Source organism: Martes martes (genome assembly GCF_963455335.1).
Source record: "Martes martes genome assembly, chromosome: 8".
Taxonomy (NCBI): domain Eukaryota; kingdom Metazoa; phylum Chordata; class Mammalia; order Carnivora; family Mustelidae; genus Martes; species Martes martes.
Window position 1 is genome coordinate 107818297 of NC_137895.1, and position 22990 is coordinate 107841286.

The following is a 22990-nucleotide window of genomic DNA, read 5'->3' on the forward strand; positions in this document are numbered from 1 at the left end:
GTCCCCACCTCGTCTCAAATATCACTGACATTAATGAAAAATGATCAGGCTCAGTAGCCGAGTTCTCTACTGGGAGGACCGTGTGTGAGTGCGGACTGTAGAGACAGACCCCAGTTAGACCCCCACCTCTACCCCACTGCAAGGCCCCGGGCAGTTCTTAGTGGTCATGGGGGGAAACTGGAGGAGGAGAAAAAGAAAAGGACCTTTGTGAAAGAGTTTAGGACTGACACACAGTAACCCTTCTCCCCCAGTAAGCCCACAGATGCTTTTCCGACTTTGCCAAAGCTAATAAAACGATTTCCTCAATAAAGCTGTCAAACCCTCCAGAGGACAGGTAATAGTGAACACCTGTGTGTGTGGTATGTCTGAAAGATTTTAAATGGCTGGAAGGAACGCTTCTGGATAAGAGTCTGGTAAAAATGAGCAGGAAGTGCCAGAGGACAGAGAGGGTTAATGGTTTCAAGTAGTGACAGCTGTCAACCAGCGACTATAGGGATTAGGAGAATGCTTCCTTTCCAGATACTTCGGAGGAACTTTTCCCTCGCAAATCATAAAACTTGTAGCACCTTGCATAATGAGTCACAATGAAATCCATGTAAACATTTTGTTTTAATAAATAAGACCTACCCATGGCTTAGATTTTAAATCACATTTACAGATGAGGAGCACTTCTAGGCCCAAACAGGTTAACAGTGAAGCTACTATTGCGGGCAGGAATGCATGCCCCCCACGCATCTGCAGCCTAAAGAGCAGAGACCGAATGTCAGAGAACACCGCACACCTCACCCTCTAGGCTCGAGAACTGACAGCAGAAGGCGAGAGAAGAGCAGAGACTCGGTGAAGCTCCAGTAACCACCATCTGATACCCTCACCTTCATGCTACGAAAGCAAATGAAAGTCATGCTTTTAGATAAGCTAAGGAGGAGGTTTCCTGATCATAGTAAGTGAACTTTCTCTCATGTTAACAATTAGGCCAAGGGCATTAGCTACAGAGAGGATCCACTGATAAATACAGAATATTAGAACAGTGAAGAGGAAGCCACACAGATATCTTGTTTCTTCAAATATCAGAAACTTCCACATGACAGGAAAGCAGTGGATGAACTCCACCTTGCCTGAAGGTTTAGTCCAAAAACTTCCTGTTGGCATTTGCACCAAATAAGGCGCCCCGTACTTCTGGCATCATCTGTGAAGAAAGAAGATCTTTAGTAAGTAAGTGCTGTCAACTGGAAAATTTGGAAAGCACAGCACCCCCCCTTTTTTTTTTTTAAGATTTTACTTATTTAGAGAGAGTGTGTGCATGTGGGCGGGGGGAGGGGCAGAGAGAGGAGAGAGAGAGAATCTCAAGCAGACTCCCCACTGAGCAGCTGAATCCCACCACCCTGAGATCATGACCTGAGCCGAAGTCACGAGTCGGACACTTAACCCACTGAGCCACCCAGGTGCCCCAGAGAGGCACACCTTAACTGCAAGTGGCAAGTCGGCAACCCCTACGTGGCTGGGAAGGAGACCACAAAGCTAAGCAGCAAGTCTGTACTTTTCCTTCAGAACCCTTGGCGGGAAACTTACCCGGTCACAAATTTGTGGTTATGACTAACTGACTGCTTAAAGGGGACAAAGAAAAAAAACTAAAGGCATTATTGTTTAAGGCTTCTGTTAGCTGTGCTGCAGGGGGAAGAGATGATCCCTTAATAGTATTACCTCATAACATTCTGGATCATCTACTTTCTTTCTTTCAGCAAACAGTCACTGACTGCCTAGTATGTGTCAGGCAGAAAACACATAATGCAAGTTTGTGCTGAGGCACTCATTCATTACAGCAACTGAAAAATCCTTAGGATTTAATCTCAAACTTCACAGGCTGTGCTGGTCCAAAGAGAGACCACTAGCCACATGTGGTTACTGTGCATCTGAATTGTCCCTAGTGCAACCATGGGATTCAGTTTTTAATTTTACTTAATTTTACTTCATTCATGGGTGGATGAATGTGGTGAATACAGCTTTAGGGTTTAAGTTATCAAAAGATGATACTCAATGTCAAAGTGCTCTCCTCTAAGACGAGCTAGCAGCCACAGCAGCAGACTACCGCTGAAAAGAGGCCCAGCGTTCTGAGACACCTGAATTCTTGCTCCCTAGAGGTTATCTGTACCAACCTGGAAATGCCTGAAGAGCTAGCAGCCCTCTGGCAAGTCCTTTAAACAACATTTACTTTAGTTCCTGCCATTCTTACTGGAGAAAGGACCCCGGGCAGCATCTCTACATGCAGTCAAATGTGTACATCAGAATCCTAAATAAACAAAACCCTCATTCAACCCCAAATCCACTCTCACGTAAATGGTGTCACCTCAGTAAATGTCGCCTGCCTACTGCCCATTCAACAAAATGCCACAAAATGTAGAAAGAATGACAAACCCCAAATACCACTGAACGCACATATGTTCTCTGCATCACTTCAAAGTAACAACAGACCAACTAATAAGATGTATTCCCACACTCACCTGCTGGGCTATGAGATCCAGCCGGCTTTCTAGGGTATTGGAAACTTTTATTTTACGATCCCCATTATAGATCTCAACTCCACCAGCTCTACAAAGAACACAGGAAGTAACAATTTTTATAGATTTGAGGAAAACAGACACATGGTACATTTACTTTCTTTCCTGAGAAGAAAGGTGTTTTGTTGCATGGAGTGTGTCTAAATACTGTAAGGGGCCAATAAACACATGCAAAGAGCTTAAAATTAATTCAGAAAGCTTCTGAGGATTTAAGGTATGGAGGTTGATAGTAACGGTCACTTACCAAGTGACTGCTATGTGCCAATCTGATTCTGTGTTCTGGCCACCTAAGTTAATTCTAACAGCCCTCCCCAACAAAATGAAATGGGGAAGGATTTTGTCTCAGCTTGCAAATCAATCGCATCCTCATCTGAGTATTTCCTAAGACCCAATCCTGCTAATTACCAGGGGTACTGATAAGGCCATATTCTAACTGTACTGTGTATCAGATGAAAGGTACCACTGTAATCTTGCGCCAAACTGGCCCTTGGGAAGTCCTGCCTCTAGCCACACCTCACTTCTGTTGTTCCTTTCTCCAAAGTTTCTAGCACTTCGAGGCTTAAGGCAGGTAAGTCAAATTCTATTACAAGGAGTCTCCAGGGAATGAAATTCTTTCGTACATTAGAATTTTGTCAAATATTTTTCTTCTTCTTCCTTTTTTTTTTTTTTTTTAAAGAAAAGACATGGGGTTTTTTTGTTGTTTTTTTGTCTTTGGCATTGTTTTTTTAATAAAGATTTTATTTAGGGTACCTGGGTGGCTCAGTCAGCTAACCCACTGTCTTTGGCTCAGGTCATGATCCCAGAGTCCTGGGATCGAGCCCCACTGAACAGGGAGCCCGCTTCTCCCTCTGCCTGCCACTCCCCCTGTTTGTACTCTCTCTCTAGCAACTAAGTAAATAAAATCTTTTTTTTTTTTTTTAAGATTTTGTTTATTTGACAGAGAGAGCACAAGCAGGGGAGAGGGAGAAACAGGTTCCTTCCTGAGCGGAAGGCAGATGTTCAAATGACTGTGCCACCCAGGTGTCCCCAGATATTTCTTGAAATAAGCAGGTTATGTGACAAAGACTGGGAAAAGGTTTGGCAAATTGTCTTTGGAAAACTTTAAAGGACAATGAAGTTAATACTAGCTTCTTACTCTCTACTCCCTCCCCCGGCATTTCTTTGTTTCATCTGTCTTCCGTTTCTCTAAACGACTATATCCTTCATAAGGACTTTGTTGGCTCTGCTGAATCCTGACCCCACTGTTTTTGCCACAATTCTTTGTTCTCATGGAGGGAGCGAGGGCAGAAAAGACCACCACTGTGGGAGAAGGTCGCCTGAGGGCCAGGCACTCACTGAGTGTAAAGCCCAGGGCTGCCCATGACTTCTATCTTCTCAGTAACCCTACAAGTCTTGGTCGGTATCCTTGCTATTTGACAAATAAGAAAACACATTTAAATAGACTGAATAAAACGAGTTGATTGAATAAAACAATATTTAAAATTCTACTTTAAATGAGCACTGGAATCAGCCCACCATTCCTTCTCTACAATTCTGAAATTCAATAAGCTAGCAGAACTAAAGTCTAATTCGTGTGTCTCCAAAAGCTAGATGACCTCTAGTCATCTGGCAGCAAATGACTAGCAAATCTTTAGGTATTTATCCCTTGCAGTGTGAGTGTTCCCATTTAGAAATATTAGTATATTTGATCACAGGGTGTGTGGGGGATGATGCCTCAGACCTTGCTGGGGATATGATGTCACATGTGGCGTATGTTCTTTATTGCTTTTCTAAACAATGGGATTCAAAACATCTGGCCCCAAAGATTTCAGGACTGAAACGCATTCGTTACCAGACAGACCCTGAACTAAGTGCTTTCTGTCCCATCTGCCTGATCATCACAACAATGATTATCTGACAGCTCAATAAAGCCGTATACTGCGGGTACGAGGCACCGTGTTAAATGCTGTATAGACAGGACCTCATTTAAGCTTCCAAGAATTCTGTGAGGCAGGTGCTATTACCCCAATTTAGAGGCCTGGAAATCAAGGTTCCATGAGATTTAATATTGAAGCTTTCTACACTAGCTTATATAACGTCTCAGTTTATAAAGCATTTTTTTTTTAAGATTTTATTTATTTGACAGAGAGAGACACAGTGAGAGAGGGAACACAAGCAAGGGGAGTGGGAGAGAGAGAAGCAGGCTTCCCACTGAGCAGGGAGCAAGATGCCTGGCTCAATCCCAGGACCCTGGGACCATGACCTGAGCCGAAGGCAGCTGCTTAAAGACTGACCCACCCCGGCCCCCTATAAAACATTTTAACATGTACAATCTCCTCTCTTTTCCTCACTTCATGAAACAAAAAAGTACCATTTTCATTTAACAAATGATGGAATTCAGTCTCCAGATCCCATAGCTCACAAAAGGCCAACTCGGAACTCAAACCCAGGTCTGGTGCTTCTAGGTTTGCACATCCCAAGGACTTTCTGCAATGTTAGTCAATTTGTGCCTATGTGGCATTAGACCCACAAGCACAATTGAGAAAAGGACATTGGCTCTGACCTCATCAGGAGCTCCTATTGCCTGGCCCAGCTGCACCAAGCTTATCAGGAATGCTGAAGAAATGTCCTGTCATTTCCGCACAGCACAAGTACCACTGGTATTTGCAATTCTGTACCTGAGGAACCTAACTATTGGGTTCTGTCTATATAGCAATCATTATCCTACATGACTCCCCGTCTTATTTCTCAGAAACTTAGAGGTAGCAATTATCACCCTCAGCATCTAACACAGAGATCTGGACCCAGCTTTGAGTCCTGGGCAGAGAATTAGTGCTTCCTCTCTGCAGAATAAATTAAGTGACCACAGGAAGTTAGCTTCTTTTAGACTTTTAGAGCAAGTCTAATTGGTTAATAAGAGAGAACAACAAAGTACTGAAAGAAAAAACAGCAAGACTCACAAGTGGCACACGGCCACACCTTTACTCTTGGGGTAAAGGGTGCCTCAGAGAACACTTTGAACAAGACCCAGCACAAAGGCCATTTTCACAGTGAAAGCAGCTTAGACGTTAAGGGCAGGGACACTCCTTACATTTCCTCAGGCAGGTAGGCCTCCTGATCAATTTGGACATCAACATCTTTTTTGGTGGCAATTTTATACATTGGAATCGCTTTCTGCACTGCAGCCTGGAAAAAAAACAGAAAACAGTGCAAGGTTTTAGCAGAAAACTGTGGAGCAAGTATACAAAAAATCGGCCAACTATACAAGCAAGGCATATTCCTATCTATTTATCAAGTAAAAGAACAGATGCATTGTTGATGGAAATGTAAAACGGTGCAGCTACTGTGGAAGTGGTATGGCAGTTCCTCAAAAAAAATTAAACACTGAATTACTTTATGATCCAGCAACTCAACCTCTGGGTATATGCCCAAAAGTGAAACCAGAGACTTGAATGGCTAATAGGACAACCATGTTCACGGCAGCATCATTCACAACAGCCAAAAAGCAGGTAGAAACAACCCAAGTGTCTAACAGATCAGCAAAAATGTGCACTCAATTCATATGCATACAATTCAGCCTTAAAAAGGAGGAAATTCGGACCACTGCTACCACATGAGGAACCTTGAAGACATCAAGCGAGGTGAAATAAGCCAGTCACAGAAGGACAGATGTTGCAGGATTCTAGCAGTACCCAGTGCAGGCAAATTCAGAGGGAGAGGAGGTAGGGTGGTGGCTGCCAGGGGTCGAGGGAATGGGGAGTTAGTATTTAATGGGGACAGAATTTCAGTCCAGGAAAGTGAACATGTTCTGGAGAGGGATGGGGTCATGACTGCACGATGTGCATTTACTTAATGCCACTCTACACCTAAAATGGTCAAGTTTGTACTCTACTATATTCAGTTTACAATTTTAAAAACAAATGAGCACACTAGAAAAAAAATGCTATACTTAATGTGATAAAATATAATTAGTGGAAAGTCCTATCTAAATAATACTATGCATGAGTACACATGTAAATAACATTTTCTTGAAGGAACTTTAGTTGGCAACTCAGACCCGCCTCCATAGAATGCTGATCACCTTGGGGAACTCTCCAGTATGTCTAGCTCTCTGTTTCATAGGTTCATAAATGAGGCAGTCAGCACACACATGGATCCAGGTTACTGAAATGGTTCATAAACGAGTATCACAATTTATTAATTTCCAGTGCAAGGTGAAGGGAATGAGCATCTGTATTTCCCAGCTGACATGTTTTCTTTCCTACGTGACAAGTTACTTGGGAGACAAATTATAGTAAGAGTACAAATACATTATGTATTCTAAACATATTAATTTACAGTAAGAAATGTAATTGCTAAGGGACTAAGCACCCAATCCTTCTCCGAAAGCAAGATGCAAGGAAGAATTTTATTTCATTATTATTTTTTTTAAGTTTTTTTTTTGTTTGTTTTACAGAGAGAGAGAGATCACAAGTAGGCAGAGAGGCGGGCAGAGAGAGAGGGGGAAGCAGGCTCCCCGCTGAGCAGAGAGCCCAATGCGGGACTTGATCCCAGGACCCTGAGATCATGACTTGAGCCAAAGGAAGAGGCTTAACCCGCTGAGCCACCCAGGTGCCCATATTTTTTTAAAGTTTTTTTATTTAAGTACTCTCTACAGCCAACATGAAGCTTAAACTCACAACCCCACGATCAAGAGTTGCATGCTCTCCTGACTGAGCCAGCCAGGTGCCCTGCAAGGAAGAATTTTAACCTGAAGAGCAACTGGATGACACAGAATCAGCCGGGGAGTTCTTTCAGATTCCTGGGTCCTTCATTCTAGAGCACCTGTCTAATGCCACAGCCTGTCTGGACTCTCCAGGGAGCCAAGGCCGTCCCCCAGAAGGGGGACAGCTTCTCCCTTAGCCAGGACATGAAGGAACACCTCGGCATTTGCCTCTGGGACTGCAGCTCTGTTTTCACTGCTGCAACCCTTTTGTCTTGTACCCCCATTCTTTTCCCAACTACAGGAATACATACTCTGGGAGTAGTCTATCACTTTCAAATGGCATGGCTTAACTTTGCTCCAATACTGTGTGCTGTTTTTATTGCTGAATCTTCAGAAGATTATGGTGTTACAGAGCTCCCAGAAAGGCAGGAGGGTACTAACTCAGAAGGGGCAACTTGATCTTCTTTACGAAAAGAAATTAGAGGGCTTAGGTACACTTAAGTTACTATCTATAATGTGTTAAGAGACCTCTAATTTCTATGGCTGAGCTATCCTCTATTAAAGCATACATTTCATCCCTAATATTCTGATTTTTTAAAAAAAATGGGTTTCTTCTTTAAGCTCTTTACCTTTACCAGAGGGAAATCCTGCTTCCTGCAACGAACAATCATTCGGGGCTCCAACAATTGGTACAAACCCTGTAAGACAATCAGATGCAATTGTCAAATGCAATTTATAAAATCCGAAGCAAAATAAAATATTTTTATAATTCTTTCATGTAGTTTGTAGAAAGACAGAATACACAGTATGAGAACATGGAAAGAAGCTTTCAATATCACAAACCAGATAAACACACCCAAGGCTCCAGTGGTAGAAACAAAATTGATATGGGAATCTTCTCTCACATCAACTAAGTGGAAGCCAAATGTTATTGTAATTACCCTAAGTAAAATAAGAACTCACAAGCAAGCTGCAAACATTTAAAATGTATATCGTCTTTGGTCTGAACCCAAAATCTAAAGCAAGTATTTTCACGGTGAAATCAAATTAGGGAAGTTTTGTTCTTACAGAGGGACACAGTGAGACAGAGAAGGGAGGGAGAGAGAGAATCTTAAGTAGGTCCCATGCCCAGTGTAGAAACTGATGCGGGGCTTGATCTCACTACCCTGAGATCATGACCTGAGCCAAAAATGAAAAGTCGGACACTTAACCAACTGAGCCACCCAGGCACCCCTCAAATTAGGGAAGTTTATTTATTATTTTTTTTAAGATTTTATTTATTTATTTGACAGAGAGAGAGATACAGTGAGAGAGGGAATACAAGCAGGCAGAGTAGGAGAGAGAGAAGCAGGCTTCCCTCTGAGCAGGGAGCCCGATGCAGGGCTTGATCCCAGGATCCTGGGATCATGACCCGAGCCAAAGGCAGATGCTTAATGACTAACCGCCTAGGCACCCCAAATTAGGGAAATTTAAAGCTGGAGGTTGCAAGCAAATTTGACCATTGAGTTCTAAAGGACTTATAAGACTATATAAAAGGATAGGAAAGTTGGGAAAGTCTGATCCAGCCAGTATTACTGTCCCCTCATGCATGAGAAGGAAGAGAGCAAGGAAGAAAGTTAAGATGACAAAACAGGAAAACAAAACAAAACAAACAACAACAACAAAAAAACAGAGCTGGTCTCTAATACATCTTGTCAATTTTGTAAGAACTCTGGCTACTAGTGGTAGGTCGAACCTATAAATTACCTGGAGGACCAGTCCATCCAGCAGTACTTGGTACCTGGTTGTATCTTTTACCACTTTGCTGAGTCTCTGTTTTGCTTCATTTAGTAGGTCCTACAAAGAGCAGAAAAGAAAAAAGTTATCCACGGGTAGTCAGGGCAGTCAGCTCAGAACTCACCGTGAGGATGGTCCTGGCCCATGCCCATTTGCTTCACATTATATTACTGTTTTCATTCAACACACATTCCAAGATACATGATAAACCAGATGCTGTGTTAATCACTATACCCTCATACAAGGAAGCAGGAAGCAACATCACAGCTCCCAGGAAGTTCATGCTCAAGCAGAGTAGCCCAGATTATCAATCAGTTCAGAAAACTACAAAACGGACTAACATGGAAAAAGCAACATGATACAGATTTAAAAAGCAAGCTATAAATATTAAGACTGTTGTGCCGAGACACCTGGATGGCTCAGCTGGTTAAGCGTCTGCCTTAGCTCACGTCATGATCTCAGTGTCCTGGGATCAAGCCCCACGTCCAGCTCCATGCTCAGTGGAGAGTCTGCTTCTCCCTCTGCCCTTCCCCTCACTCATTATTTCTCTTTCAAATAAATAAAATATTTAAAAACAAAGACTTGTGCAAGTTGATTCCATTTTTTTATTAGGAAAAAAACAATATCTGGATAGAGAGCAAAATATGTAAAAAATCCAGCAGCACTTGGTACCTGGTTGTATCTTCTAGATACACAGCTAGATTATCAATGATTTCAACGTTCCTTTTAAGTTTTTTAAAAGATTCTATTTATTTACTATTCGAGAGAGAGAGAGCAGGGGGAGTAGAAGAGGGAGACGGATCAGCAGCCTCCTTGCTGAGCTTGGAACTCGACATGGGGCTCAAGCCCACATCCCTGAGTCATGACCTGAGCTGAAAACAAGAATCAGATGCCTAACTGACTGAGCTACCCAAGTACCCCTAAAATTTTTATTTAAATTCCAGTTAGTTAACATGTAGTATATTAGTTTTGGGCACACAATGTGGTGACTCAATGCTTCCATACATCAGCCGGTGCTCATCACAAGCGCACCCCTTAATCTCCATAACCTATTTACCCCATCCCCCCACCCATCAATGATTTCAACTTTCTTTCTTATTTTTTTTTATTTATTTGACATACAGAGATCACAAGTAGGCAGAGAGGCAGGCAGAGAGAGAGGAAGGCAGATGCTTAACTGACTGAGCCACCCAGGTGCCCCTGATTTCAATTTTCTTTATGCTAGTTTGTAGTTTCTAATTTGTCTATAATAAATATTGACCTTCTATAATAAAAATAACTAGCGGCGCCTGGGTGGCTCAGTGGGTTAAAACCTCTGCCTTTGGCTCAGGTCATGATCCCACTGTCCTTGGATCGAGCCCCACATCGGGCTCTCTGCTCAGCAGGGAGCCTGTTTCCCTCTCTCTTTCTGCCTGCCTCTTTGCCTACTTGTGATCTCTGTCTGCCAAATAAATAAATAAAATCTTTAAAAGAAAAAAAAAAAAACTAAAACAAAAATTTAAAGGGATTACCAGGAAACAAATCACTTATGGTTGAGAGAACACAGTGGAAATTACTCACTAAGTAATAAGCATTTATTGGCTTACCAGTGAAAAGAGAAGTCAAGTCTTTAAAAAGGCAAGAAAATGCCTCAATCAAATTGTTCTACATGGTCTATTCTGCTTATTATGATCTCTGAAAGCTGTTTCTTGATACTTTAAGGAGGAAGGAGAGAGACATGCTCACCTGGAGGTCAGTCAGAGTTTGGGGAGAGAAGGTGCAGAGGAAGAAGTAGCCCTCTATGCTGAAAAGCCCTTTATTTGGTTCTGAGAATTACCCTTGATCCCTAGCCCCTCTGAAACCCACTGCCCTGCAAGACACCTGAAGTGAGCTCTCATTTCACAATCTGTGCAGAGGTGGAGGGCACCCTGACTCCCACTCATGCATCTAATGTCAAGCAAACATTTATTCCATTTGATGTCTACTAAGTGCAATCAGACCAAGATTTTTTTTTTTTTAAGATTTTATTTATTTGACAGACAGAGATCACAAGCAGGCAGAGAGGCAGGCAGAGAGAGGAAGGGAAGCAGGCTCCCTGCCGAGCAGAGCAGAGAGCCTGATGCGGGGCTCAATCCCAGGACTCCGGGATCATGACCTGAGCCGAAGGCAGAGGCTTTAACCCACTGACCCACCCAGGCGCCCTAGACCAAGATTTTTTTTAAAAAAATCAGAATTACTCACTTTAGGACCAATTAAAAAAAAAAAAAAAGATTTATTTATTTATTTATTTATTTGAGAGAGAGAAAGAGAGAAAGAGAAATCACAAGTAGACATAGAGGCAAGCAGGGGGTGGGGGGGTGGGGTAAAGGAGGCTTCCTGCCGAGCAGAGAGCCTGATATGGGGCTCGATCCCAGGACCCTGAGATCATGACCTGAGCCGAAGGCAGAGGCTTAACCCACTGAGCCACCCAGGTGCCCCCCCCCAAAAAAAATTTTAATAAAAAGTGAAATAGATTCCAAGGCTACAACAGCAGGTATGTAAGAATGCTGGCCCTCCACCCCTACAGACTGACTTTCTGTCAATTCTGACATTAGACAACGAATAAAAGTCCAAACACATACATACTTTCACACGAAAACTGTTTCTAACATACTAACAAATAAGGTAAGAAAAATTTTAAATAGTATGATCATGTTCTACTGTAATATATTTCTAATCTGTAGCTGGCCACCCCCAAGAATTTTAGGAAGGTGTTCTGAGAATCCACGTCATTAGAGACTGTAATGAAACTAGTTAAAACGCTTTTTAAAAGCAAACAAATGGCTTAAAAAATATTCTACTTCATGTATTGTTATATACCTTAAGATTATCTTCACTGAACTCAACATCTGTCCAAAAAAAAAAATCCTTACGGGGAGCCTGCGTGGCTCCGTCGGTTAAGCACCCAGTGCCGGGCTCTCAGTTTCTGCTCAGGTCGAGCCCCACCCCCCCTCAGGCTTCACACTCAGCAGGTTTCCATTTTGTTTTACCGATGAAAACCAAATACATTTTTTTAAAAAGATATTTATTTATTTATCTATTTGACAGAGATCACAAGTAAGCAGAGAGGCAGGCAGAGAGAGAGAGAGGAGGAAGCAGGCTCCCCGCCGAGCAGAGAGCCCCATGTGAGGCTCGATCCCAGGACCCTGAGACCACGACCCAAGCCGAAGGCAGAGGCTTTAACCCACTGAGCCACCCAGGCGCCCCGAAAACCAAATACATTTAAACTTAACAACAAAGACACCTGGCTGGCTCAGTTGGTAGAGCTTCCGACTTTTGATCTTGGGGTTATGAGTTAAGCCCCACACTGGGTGTTGAGATTACTTAAAAATAAAATCTTTAAAAAAAAAAAAGTTAACACAATGTCCAAAAAGACATAATTTTTATTCTTCTAAATGTGTAACTATTAGATGATGGTCACTTTTTTTTTTTTTTTACATTTTTCCCATTGTGGGGTCATCTCAGGTTGGCTTTATTTCCATTTACTGATCCTCAGTCAGCTTTTGCTTTAAAGCCCTTAGCTGACAGAGGCATTCCTATGATAACCCCTAAAAAAGGAATCTGCTAAAGAAACTGTAGGGCCATTACTGTTTCCACTAAATTGAGTTTGATTAGCTTTAAGATGTTTCTAGTCCCTGAGGGCTCAAGAGAAAGTAGCGGCCTCAAAATCTCCCCGACAGCAACAGACATAATCAAATATATTCTTCACAAAGCAGCATAAAGCATCAAAGTAAGAAATACATTTTTTTCAAAGATTTTATCTATTTATTTGTCAGAGACAGAAAGAGAGCACAAGCAGGGGGAGTAGCAGGCAGAGGGAGAAGCAGACTCCCTGACGAGCAAGGAGCCCAATTTGGGTCTCGATCGCAGTACCCAAGAATCATGACCTGAGCCAAAGGCAGTCAACTGACTGAGCCACCCAGGTGTTCCACAGCAAGAAATATTTAAACAGTAATTCATCTCCTCACAAAGATCTAGAGTCTGAGACAGGGTTATAATTCTGAGTTAGCCCAATGAAAGAAATGTTAACAGTAATGTGAAAACCATTCTTTAAAGGTGTGTACACACACACACACATATTTTTAAGATTTATTTAGGAGACACAGGGAGAAACAGAGGGAGAGAGTATGCATAGGGAGGAATGGCAGAGGGAGAGACAGTCTTAAGCAGACTCCATGCTGAGTGCAGAGCCCAACTCGGGGGCTCCATGTGGAGCTTAATCTCAAGACCCTGGCAATCAAGGCCGTAGCAGAAACCAAGAGTCAGGCACCCAACTGAGTGGGCCCACCAAGGCACCCCAGGAAGAGTATATATATATTTTTTGTTTTAAGATTTTATTTATTTATTTGAGAGAGAGAGAGAGAGAGAGAGCATGAGAGGGGAGAAGGTCAGAGGAAGAAACAGACTCCCTGCAGAGCTGGGAGCCCTATGCGGGACCCGATCCCGGGACTCCCGGACCATGACCTGAGCCAAAGTCAGTGGCTTAACCAACTGAGCCACCCAGGCGTCCCAAGAGTATATATTTTTTAAAAATGGGGAGGCATGTGGCTGGCTCAGTCGGCATAGCATGGGACTCTTTATTTTGCAATTGAGTTTGAGCCCCACATTTGGTGTAGAGGTTACTTTAAATAAGAAATCTTAAAAAAAAAAGCGGGGGGGAGAGTGGGAAAATTTATTTTGGGGTGTTAAAAAGAAACTGGGTAGAACATGATGCCCTGAGTGACTCAGTCAGTTAAGTGTCTGCCTTCGGCTCAGGTCATGATTCCAGGGTCCTGGCATGGAGCCCCTCGTTGGGCTCCCTGCTCAGCTGAGAGCCCGCTTCTGCCTCTCCCTCTGCCTGCTGCTTTGCCTACTTGTGCTCTCTGTCAAATAAATAGAGTCTTAAAAAAAAAAGAAAAGAAAAGAACATGATGCCCTGAGAGATTTATTTATTTATTGAGACAGAGAGTGCACACACATGCACGTGGGCAAGGGGGTAGGGATAGAAGAGGGAGGGAAGAGAGAGAATCTCAAACAGGCTCCACGCTCTGCATGGAGCCCAAGGTGGGGGGGCTAGATCTCAGGACTGTGAGATCATGACCTGACCTGAAACCAAGAGTCCGATGCTTAAAAGACTGAGCCACAATGGGGCCCCAACAGAGCATTTTTAGAAATAAAATTTCTGGGGGGTGCCTGGGTGGCTCAGTTGTTAAGCGACTGCCTTCAGTTCAGGTCCTGGGATCAAGCCCCACATGGAGCTCCCTGCTCAGTGGGGAGCCTGCTTCTACCTCTCCCATTCCCCTGCTCTCACTGTATCTCTCTCTGTTAAATAAATTAATAAAATTTGAAAGAAAGAAAGAGTGGGTTAAGAAAAGAAGAAAGAAAAGAAAAGAAGAGGAGAGAGGGAGGGAGGGAGGGAGGAAGGAGAGAAGAATGGAAGGAAAGGAGAAAATTTATGGGGGCGCCTGGGTGGCTCAACTGGTTAAGCGTCTGCCTTCAGTTCAGGTCATGATCCCAGAGTCCTGGGATAGGAGTCCTGAATCTGGCTCCCTGCTCAGCAGGGAGTCTGTTTCTCCCTCTGCCCCCTCCTCACTCATGCTTTCTCTCTCTCTCAAATAAAAAAATCTTTAAAAAAATAAAAAATAAAAAAAATAAAATTTCTGTATGGACATAGCGAACTATTAAAAGCCAATTAGGGTTGTTTGGGTGGTTCCGCTGATTCAGCACCCAACTCTTGATTTCGGCTGGGGTGGAGAGCCCAGGGTCGTGGGATTGAGCCCTTGGGCTCCCCACTCGACAGGAAGTCTGCTGCAAATTCTCTCTCCCTTGCCTTCTGCCAACCCCCCACTTGCACACACACACTCTCTCTAAAAATGAATAAATCTTAAAAAAAAAAAAAAGATGCTCAAAAATCAACCTCTAATTTTAGGTGTCTATCAGAACAACCTAACCCCTAGAAGTGTTATTAATTAAATCCTAACAGCCTGGTTAAGAAGTCATTTAAGGCTTTACAATCTGGGAAGTTTATGGGCACAAAGATTTAAGACATATACTGCATGAGACATTTGGCTGAAAGAAATCTCAGCCCCTCCCCACCAAGGAATCCCTCCAGCATTTTTCTCTTCATGGGGGAATGGACTAATCAAAACAATGGTCAAGCAAAGAGGAGTGGACTATGGGGGCTGGTCTGCTCTTAGAGAATGAAACTAAAGAAAGTCAACTTGTAAAGAGCATTACTAGCCATCTGTAAAGGTAACCCACTGTCAAAATGTGGAAACTGGTAAAGGAGGAGTTTTACTACCACCTACAACTCCAATCAAGGATGTAGGGAAGTCGAAATAAAACAAACTCCAGCTAAGAAGGCTGAAAACTGATAGAAATTGTACTGTCCCTTAAGTATTCCCATCCCCTTAGTAAGTCATGATAGGCAAAAAAGGTAAATTACAATCAACAATGTTACAAACCACTAATATCTTAGATTCTAAATTCGACCTCTCTGATTACCATCCAGCTCCCCGTGCCGCTTTCCCAGGGAGAGATGTGTGTATTACTGCAGTTCTCGGGTCAGCTCACCTATCAGTATCAGGTTTTGGAAAGGCCTATCTGCCCACTTCAACCTAACTGCCTCTAAGGATTCTGAAAATATTAGGATTCTGGTCCTGGAAAGTAGTAAACTGAAACCTGATTAAGATGTCAACATCAGGCCCGTGGGTGGCTCAGTCGTTAAGTGTCTGCCTTCGGCTCAGGTCATGATCCCAGAGTCCTGGGATCAACTCCCTGCTCCATGGGAAACCTGCTTGTCCTTCTCCGACTCCCCCTGCTTGTGTTCCCTCTCTCACTGTGTCTCTCTCTGTCAAATAAAGAAATAAATAAAACAAACAAACAGAAATGCATTAAATTAAAAAAAAAAAAAAAGATGTCAACATCAAAATCCTGTCTCCCTAGTCCTGCCTAATTTGAAGAGCCAGCTGGCCTCCCTCGAAGACAAGAAATATTTCATCTCTCTTTAGCCACAACACCAGAACTCTACTTCAGGATCGATGGACCAGAATTTAAATGTTAGTGTATTATTTCTTCTAGTAACTTTTAAATAAGTTGTGAAGTTTAGGGAAGTGTTAATAAAGATCTGTTCTGTGTTAGGCATTATACTAGTCACTTTACCTAGATTATCTCATTCTGTATAAGATTCAGGTATATGTTTTTTCCATTTTATAGGAAACAGAAGGTTAGAAGGGGCTAAAAAACAAATCTGCCCATCAAAAGCTGATACCAGGAAACAGAAATTCAAATTTCACAGGGATTCCAAAGCTTGTGCTCTTAAACCTAGAAAACATCAGGGAAGGCAAGGCAAAAAGATAAATAGCAGAAAAAAGGAACTAAATTTGGTAGTAAAATAGCCTGCCAATTTCATTTTTACCCCGGTTTTCTTTTTTCCCCTTCCATCATTTGTCAATATCCCTTTCTATCTAACTGCTTGACAACTTCCCTAACATAATTTCCTACTCTGTGGATAAAGCTAGAAATAAAATGTTTTAAAAAAGCAAAACCCTTGGGGCACCTGGGTGGCTCAGTGGGTTAAAGCCTCTGCCTTCGGCTCAGGTCATGATCCCAGGGTTCTGGGATCGAGCCCCTCATCGGGCTCTCTGCTCGGCAGGGAGCCTGCTTCCCCCTCTCTCCCTGCCTGCCTCTCTGCCTACTTGTGATCTCTCTCTCTCTCTGTCAAATAAATAAAAAATATCTTTAAAAAAAAAAAGCAAAACCCTTTAAAGTATGTGTGTGGCCCTGATGTATACATAACCCTGTCTGCTGTGTCAGTCTGCTTCCCCACCCCTCCAGACCTCTTACTGTATCTGCTCCGCTGTAAAGTACTTGACAGCAAGGAGTTAGACTTGGCAAAGGCCTAAGGAAATAAGCATCTTTAGGATGCTGAGATCACACAAATACTTATTTTCACACAATTCTCATTATAAATTAAAAAAATAAAAGCTCAGCTGTACACTGAACTCAAGCTGCATGCTCCAGAAGACTTGGGACTTCACATGTGTTCCAGAAAGAGATCAGAACGCCAACGGCTCCACTGCTTAAGAGGCCGTGCACCCTGCCTTCAGCTCCTCACACCACATTTCTCATCTTTCAGGCCCTTACAATCTGGGTTTCTGCCTTCATTAATCCAATGAAATTGCTCTGGCAAAGTCAGAAATGACAACCTGATTGCCGAATCTCTTTGCTCTTCCTACACTGATTCTTAGAAGCTTTAGATGCTATTTTAGATTATCATTTTGTTCAAGTTTTCTGTTCCCTTGTTCCCTTAGCTGCTGCTTCTCCTCTGACATGACTACTTTTCCCTCATGTTTCTTAGCAATTTCTTATTTCCTGTCTATTAAATATACTGCATTCTTGGGACACCTGGCTGGCTCCACTGGTAGAGCATGCAACTCTTGATCGTGGGGTTGGGAGTTCAAGCCCCATGCTGGGGGTACAGCAAACTTAATTTAAAAATAATACCTATGTATGTGTGTGTACACATACAGACATACATGCTTCTCAGTTTGTTTACTTGGCCCTGTAATCTGACATCCACAACCTTGGTGATCTCATCCATACCCATAGCTCTACCTGGGACCTGTGTGCTGTCCATATAAGAAGTTCCAACCTTTCTGGGGCACTTGGCTGGCTCAGCTGGTAGAGCATGTGACTCCTGATCTCAAGGTTATGCATTTGAATGCCACACTGGATGTAGAGATTACTTAAAAATAAATTTTTTTAAGATTATTTCTTTATTTGTGTGTGTATGAGAGAGAGCAAGCACAAGCGGGGGAACAGCAGATAGAGGGAGAAGCAGGTTCCCTGCTAAGCAAAAAGCCTGATGTCACCAGTTCATCTTCTGCAACACAAATCTAAGCCTAAAGCAGTATTTTACAGTGTGGCTCTCAGACCACCAAATCAAAGTTACTCTGGGCTGCATATATAAGCTGATTTCCTGACTGGAATGTAAAATTCTCTGGAAATAGGGTTGGGAATCTCCATTTTAACAAGGTCTTCCAGGTAATTTTTATGCTCATTAAAATTACAGAGCCAGCCAAAGGGTAAGTTCCATATTCTTTTTAAGGTTCACGCTCAAGAAGCTATAGCACAGATACACCCTCTTGTCTCCATCCAGTTAGACGCAGAACGCTATGGAGCCCAGCAGGATATAAGCCAAGTGTAAGTGTATTTGAAGTTCAAAAACTTACGAAGGCAACCCAGCTAAATTATAAAATCATAAAATTATAAATTATAAAATTATAAAATGAAAATAGAACAGTGAAAACTAAAAGATTATGCTAGTGCTGAAAGAGAATTTTGTGACAATTTCAGAAATAAGCAGACAAACTCTCTGGCTACTGAAGGGTCTACAAAATTGGGGGAAGATATGCGTGATATGACCTGAAACTGCTGCTTTGTGTTTCAAAGTTATAAAATGTAAAACCTCTTCCCCTAACCCATCTCTTAAAGAAAACAGTGGATAACTGTGTTTTGGGTTTTGGGGTTTTTTTTGTGAGAGGGGGAGGGAGAGAGAGAGGGGGTGGGGAGGGAGAGAAGGAGAGGGAGCCCAACGTGGGGCTCAACCTCACAATCCCGAGATCATGACCTGAGCTGAAATGAAGAGTGAGACACTTAACTGACTGAGCCATCCAGGTAACCCCTGGTATTACAACTGTATTTTGAAAAATGATTTGAAGTTGGATCTTTTCCAATTACAAAATGTGTTCATTCCATACAACTGTGCTTTCTCTCTATATCCTCTCACTCAAAATTTGAAAATCACTGTGTATGATAAGGTTATTCAAGTATAAAATAATCAAGTGAATATTCTAGAGGGCAAAAAAAAGTTAGGAAGCACTAGTACTGAAGAGTGGAAAATACAGAGAAGTAGAAAAAAAAAAATAAACACCCAAATTTTGGGTTTTTTTTTTTAAACCAGAACTCATACTTAGCCTACTAGGATATTAAGTTCCACAAAGGCAAGGACTCCATTTAATATATCTCTAGTAATTAGAATCACACTTGCCATTAAGTAAATAACTGATCTAAATTTTAGATATTAAGTTTCCTATTCATGACACCTAAAATTCCCTTCTAAAAGCCAAATTTGTAGTTCTTTATATTTAAAAGGATTTAGGGCACCTGCGTGGCTCAGCCAGTTAAGCATCTGCCTTCAGCTCAGGTCATGATCCCAAAGTTCTGGGATCGAGCTCCTTATGTGGCTCCCTGGTCTGTAGGGAGTCGGCTTCTCCCTCTGCCTGTCTCCCCCATCCTTGCCCTTGTCTTTTCTCCCTCCCTCTATCTCCCTTGCAAAATTATATAAATAAAGTCTTTAAAAAGAAAAATTTTTAGAAAATAAATTTTATTCTTTATGTATTTAAAAAAGATTTTTATTTATTTTTCAGAGAGAGAGAGAGTGTACGTGCCCACAAGCAGGGAGAGCTGCAGGCAGAGGGAAAAGCAGGCTCCCTGCTAAGCAGGGAGCCCGATGTAGGACTCTATCCCAGGGCCCTGGGATCATGACCTGAGCGGAAGGCAGATGCTTAACCAACTGAGCCACCCAGCCATCCCAAAAAAAGGATTTTTAAAAGGATATAAAGCAGGGGTGCCTGGGTGGCTCAGTGGGTTAAAGCCTATGCCTTCAGCTCAGATCATGATCCCAGGGACGGGCTCTCTGCTCAGCGGGCAGCCTGCTTCCCATCCTCTCTCTCTGCCTGTCTCTCAGCCTACTTGTGATCGCTGTCAAATAAATAAATAAAATGTTTTTTAAAAAAGGACATAACGCAGCTTACAAGAGTTTATTTAATAAAAATTTGGGTTTTTTAAAAAAGATTTTATTTATTTATTTGAGAGAGAGTGCATGTGTGGGTGTGCACAAGCTGGGGGACGGGCAGAAGGAGAGGGAGAAGCAGATTCCCTGCTAAGCAGGGAGTCCCACGGCAGGGCTAGATCCCAGATCCCGGGATTATGACCTGAACTGAAGGCAGATGCTTAACTGACTAGCCAAACAGATCCCCCCAATAAAAATTTTAAATTAAAATTTTTTAAAAAGATTTTATTTATTTGACAGACAGAAATCTCAAGTAGGCAGAGAGGCAGGCAGAGAGAGAGGAGGAAGCAGGCTCCCCGCCGAGCAGAGCAGAGAGCCTGATGCAGGGCTCGATCCCAGGACCCCGAGATCATGACCTGAGCTGAACGAGAGGCTTTAACCCACTGAGCCACCCAGGCACCCCTAAATTAAATTTTTTAAGAGCTAAAAAAAAATAGGGCGCCTGGCTGGCTCAGCCAGTAGAGTATGCGACTCTTAATCTTGGTGTCTAGTGCTCGCTTCGGCAGCACATATACTAAAACCTTGGTGTCTAAAGTTCAAGTCCCACATTGGGCATAAATCTTACTTAAAAAAAATGTTAGAAAAATAATAAAATATAGGGGCGCCTGGATGGGTCAGTTGGTTAAGCATCTGCTTTCAGCTCAGGTCATGATCCCAAGGGCTTGGGATCAAGTCCCACATCTGGCTCCCTGCTCCATGGGGAGCCTGCTTCTCTCTCTGCCCCTCTCCTCTGCTTGTGCGTGCTCTCTTTCTTAAATAAAATCTTTAAAAATAATAATCATAAAATATAATAAAATGAAATATAACTATGTAGGTGAAAATCAGGTCAAGGGCACCTGAATGGCTCAGCTGGTAGAGCATGCAACTTGATCTCAGGGCTGTAAGTCTGAGTCCCATCCAGACTGGATATAGATATTATTCAAAAACAAAAGCAAAAAAACATTTTTAAAGATTTTATTTATTTATTTGACAGAAAGCAAGAGAGCACAAGCAGGGGAAGCAGAAGAGGGAGAGGGAGAAGCAGGGTCACTGCTGAGGAAGGAGCCCAATCCAGGACCCTGGGATCATGACTTAAGCCAAAGGCAGATGCTTAAGCAACTGAGCCACCCAGGTGCCCCTAAAAATAAAATCTAAAAAAAAATTTTTTAAAAGAAAAAATCAGGGGTGCTTGGGTGGCTGGCTCAGTCAGTTGTCTGCCTGCCTTCGGCTCAGGTCATGATCTTGGGGTCCTGGGATCGAGCCCTGCAATAGTCTCCCTGCTCAGTGTGGAGTCTGCTTCTCCCTCTCCCCCTGCCCCTCTCCTCTGCCTGTGCTCTGACAAAAAAATTTTTTTAATCTTAAAAAAAAAAAGAAAAGAAAAAGAAAAAATCAGGTCAAACAAATAATAAGGACAAGAAAAAAATAATAATTTTAATTTGAAGTGAAGTCAGATCTACTAAAACATTGGGCTGCTTACCTTGGGTTATAAAACCTGTTTGCGGGCACCTGGGTGGCTCAGTTGGTTAAGCAACTGCCTCCAGCTCAGGTCATGATCCCAGAGTTGCGGGATCAAGTCCCACATCCTCCTCCCAGCTCCATGGGGAGTCTGCTTCTCCCTCTGACCTTCTCCCCTCTCATGCTCTCTCTCACTCTCTCTCTCAAATAAAGAAAATCTTAAAAAAAAACCTTTTGCCATCTGAGACAAGTATACCATTAGAAAATATAATATCAAAAGCATTTCTATAGTATATTAGAGATGACATTTCTCAGGATCTTTTCCACTTTTAATAATCACTAATCTTCAAAAAAGGCAGCATAAAAATAGATAAAGCAAATGCAAAACCTATTAACTATTAACTGGTCAAATGATAACATTAAACAATATGTACTATAACCGGTGAGGTTTATCTTGAGAAATGCTGCTGAGATGTTTAAGTTATAGGTCTCTAAACTCTTGAATTGTACAAACAACAACATCTACCCAGTAATTGTCAAAGTTGTCACTTTTGACTCTGGGCATTTATCAAAACAGCAGTAGCAACTTACGATCCAGGGACTTTCTGAGCAAAGGCACCAAGAGGCCAGGAGAGTATTTCAACTATCGAGACCTATTAAAAGAAGGGTTACCACCTGGAGGAGATGAGGTGGGGAAAGGGAAGTAACACTTCTTAAATAAACACCATATGCCAGTGTTGAGCTAGAGGAATTAAATGCATTCTCGCATTCAATCCTCATAAGAGCTGTGTTTCAATTAGGCCAAGAAACTGACATTTGTTGGCATGAACCTTTAAGGATCTGATTCTTAAAACTGTGCATATAATACTTGTGTAAAAATAATTTTTTTTAAGTAGGCTCCATGCCCAGCATGGAGCCCAAAAATAAATTTGATTTTTAAATAATTATAACACTATAAAAACAAAAGAAACAAAAAACCCAGCCCTCTGAACCAAGTATCATAATTAATACACACCAAAGAGGAAACTGAGGGTCAGAAACAATAATTTACTCAAACCAACATGGCAAAGCTGAAAGACTTTCCCCCCCCCCAAGAAAGGGAGGGGGAAGGGGAACCCATGGAACCCAAGCAGGTTTCATGCCCAGTGCAGAGCCCCACATGGGGCTTGATTTCATAATCCTGAGATCATGACCTGACTTGAAATTAAGAGTCAGATGCTTAACTGACTGAGCCACCCAGGCACTCCAAAGCTGAAACACTCTTAAGCCCAAGTTCTTCTACAGAAAGGTGGTTATTATTCTAAGTGCAACTTATAAACTATGTCAATCAATCAGGTTGCTAAAGAAATCTGAATCCCGTGGAAGGAAATCAACCACTGATTACTAAAACTCAACATTTTAGGGAAGACCTAGGTAACAGTCCTGAGATATTTTGTAGTCAGCATTTCCACAAAAAGCTGTCCAGTCCTCCTTTTGTATTTCATAAAGGATGAACTTACTCATGAACTTCCCATGTGGGAAGATAACTTAGCAACAGATTTCCTATTTTCCCACATTCCTAGAATTTATATTTTTAACGTTTTTTTTTTTTTTAAAGATTTTTATTTATAGGACGCCTGGATGGCTCAGTAGGTTGAGCGTCTGCCTTCTGCTCAGGTCATGATCTCTGGGTCCTGGGATCCCGTACCA

The 22990-nt window shown here is 42.3% G+C and overlaps 1 protein-coding gene across 1 annotated transcript in view; it reads right to left on the bottom strand.

The window, feature by feature from the left end:
* Positions 1-590: 590 nt before the first annotated feature.
* ATP6V1E1 (ATPase H+ transporting V1 subunit E1) overlaps positions 591-22990 on the bottom strand; it is a 38564-nt gene continuing 16164 nt past the window's right edge. Inside the window, exons 5-9 of the mRNA XM_080812091.1 lie at positions 8986-9075; positions 7869-7937; positions 5626-5720; positions 2499-2586; positions 591-1186 (exon numbers count right to left, since the gene is read on the bottom strand). Coding sequence (XP_080668217.1) covers positions 1124-1186; positions 2499-2586; positions 5626-5720; positions 7869-7937; positions 8986-9075 — 405 coding nt within the window. The 3' untranslated portion in view covers positions 591-1123. The remainder of the gene's footprint in view (positions 1187-2498; positions 2587-5625; positions 5721-7868; positions 7938-8985; positions 9076-22990) is intronic.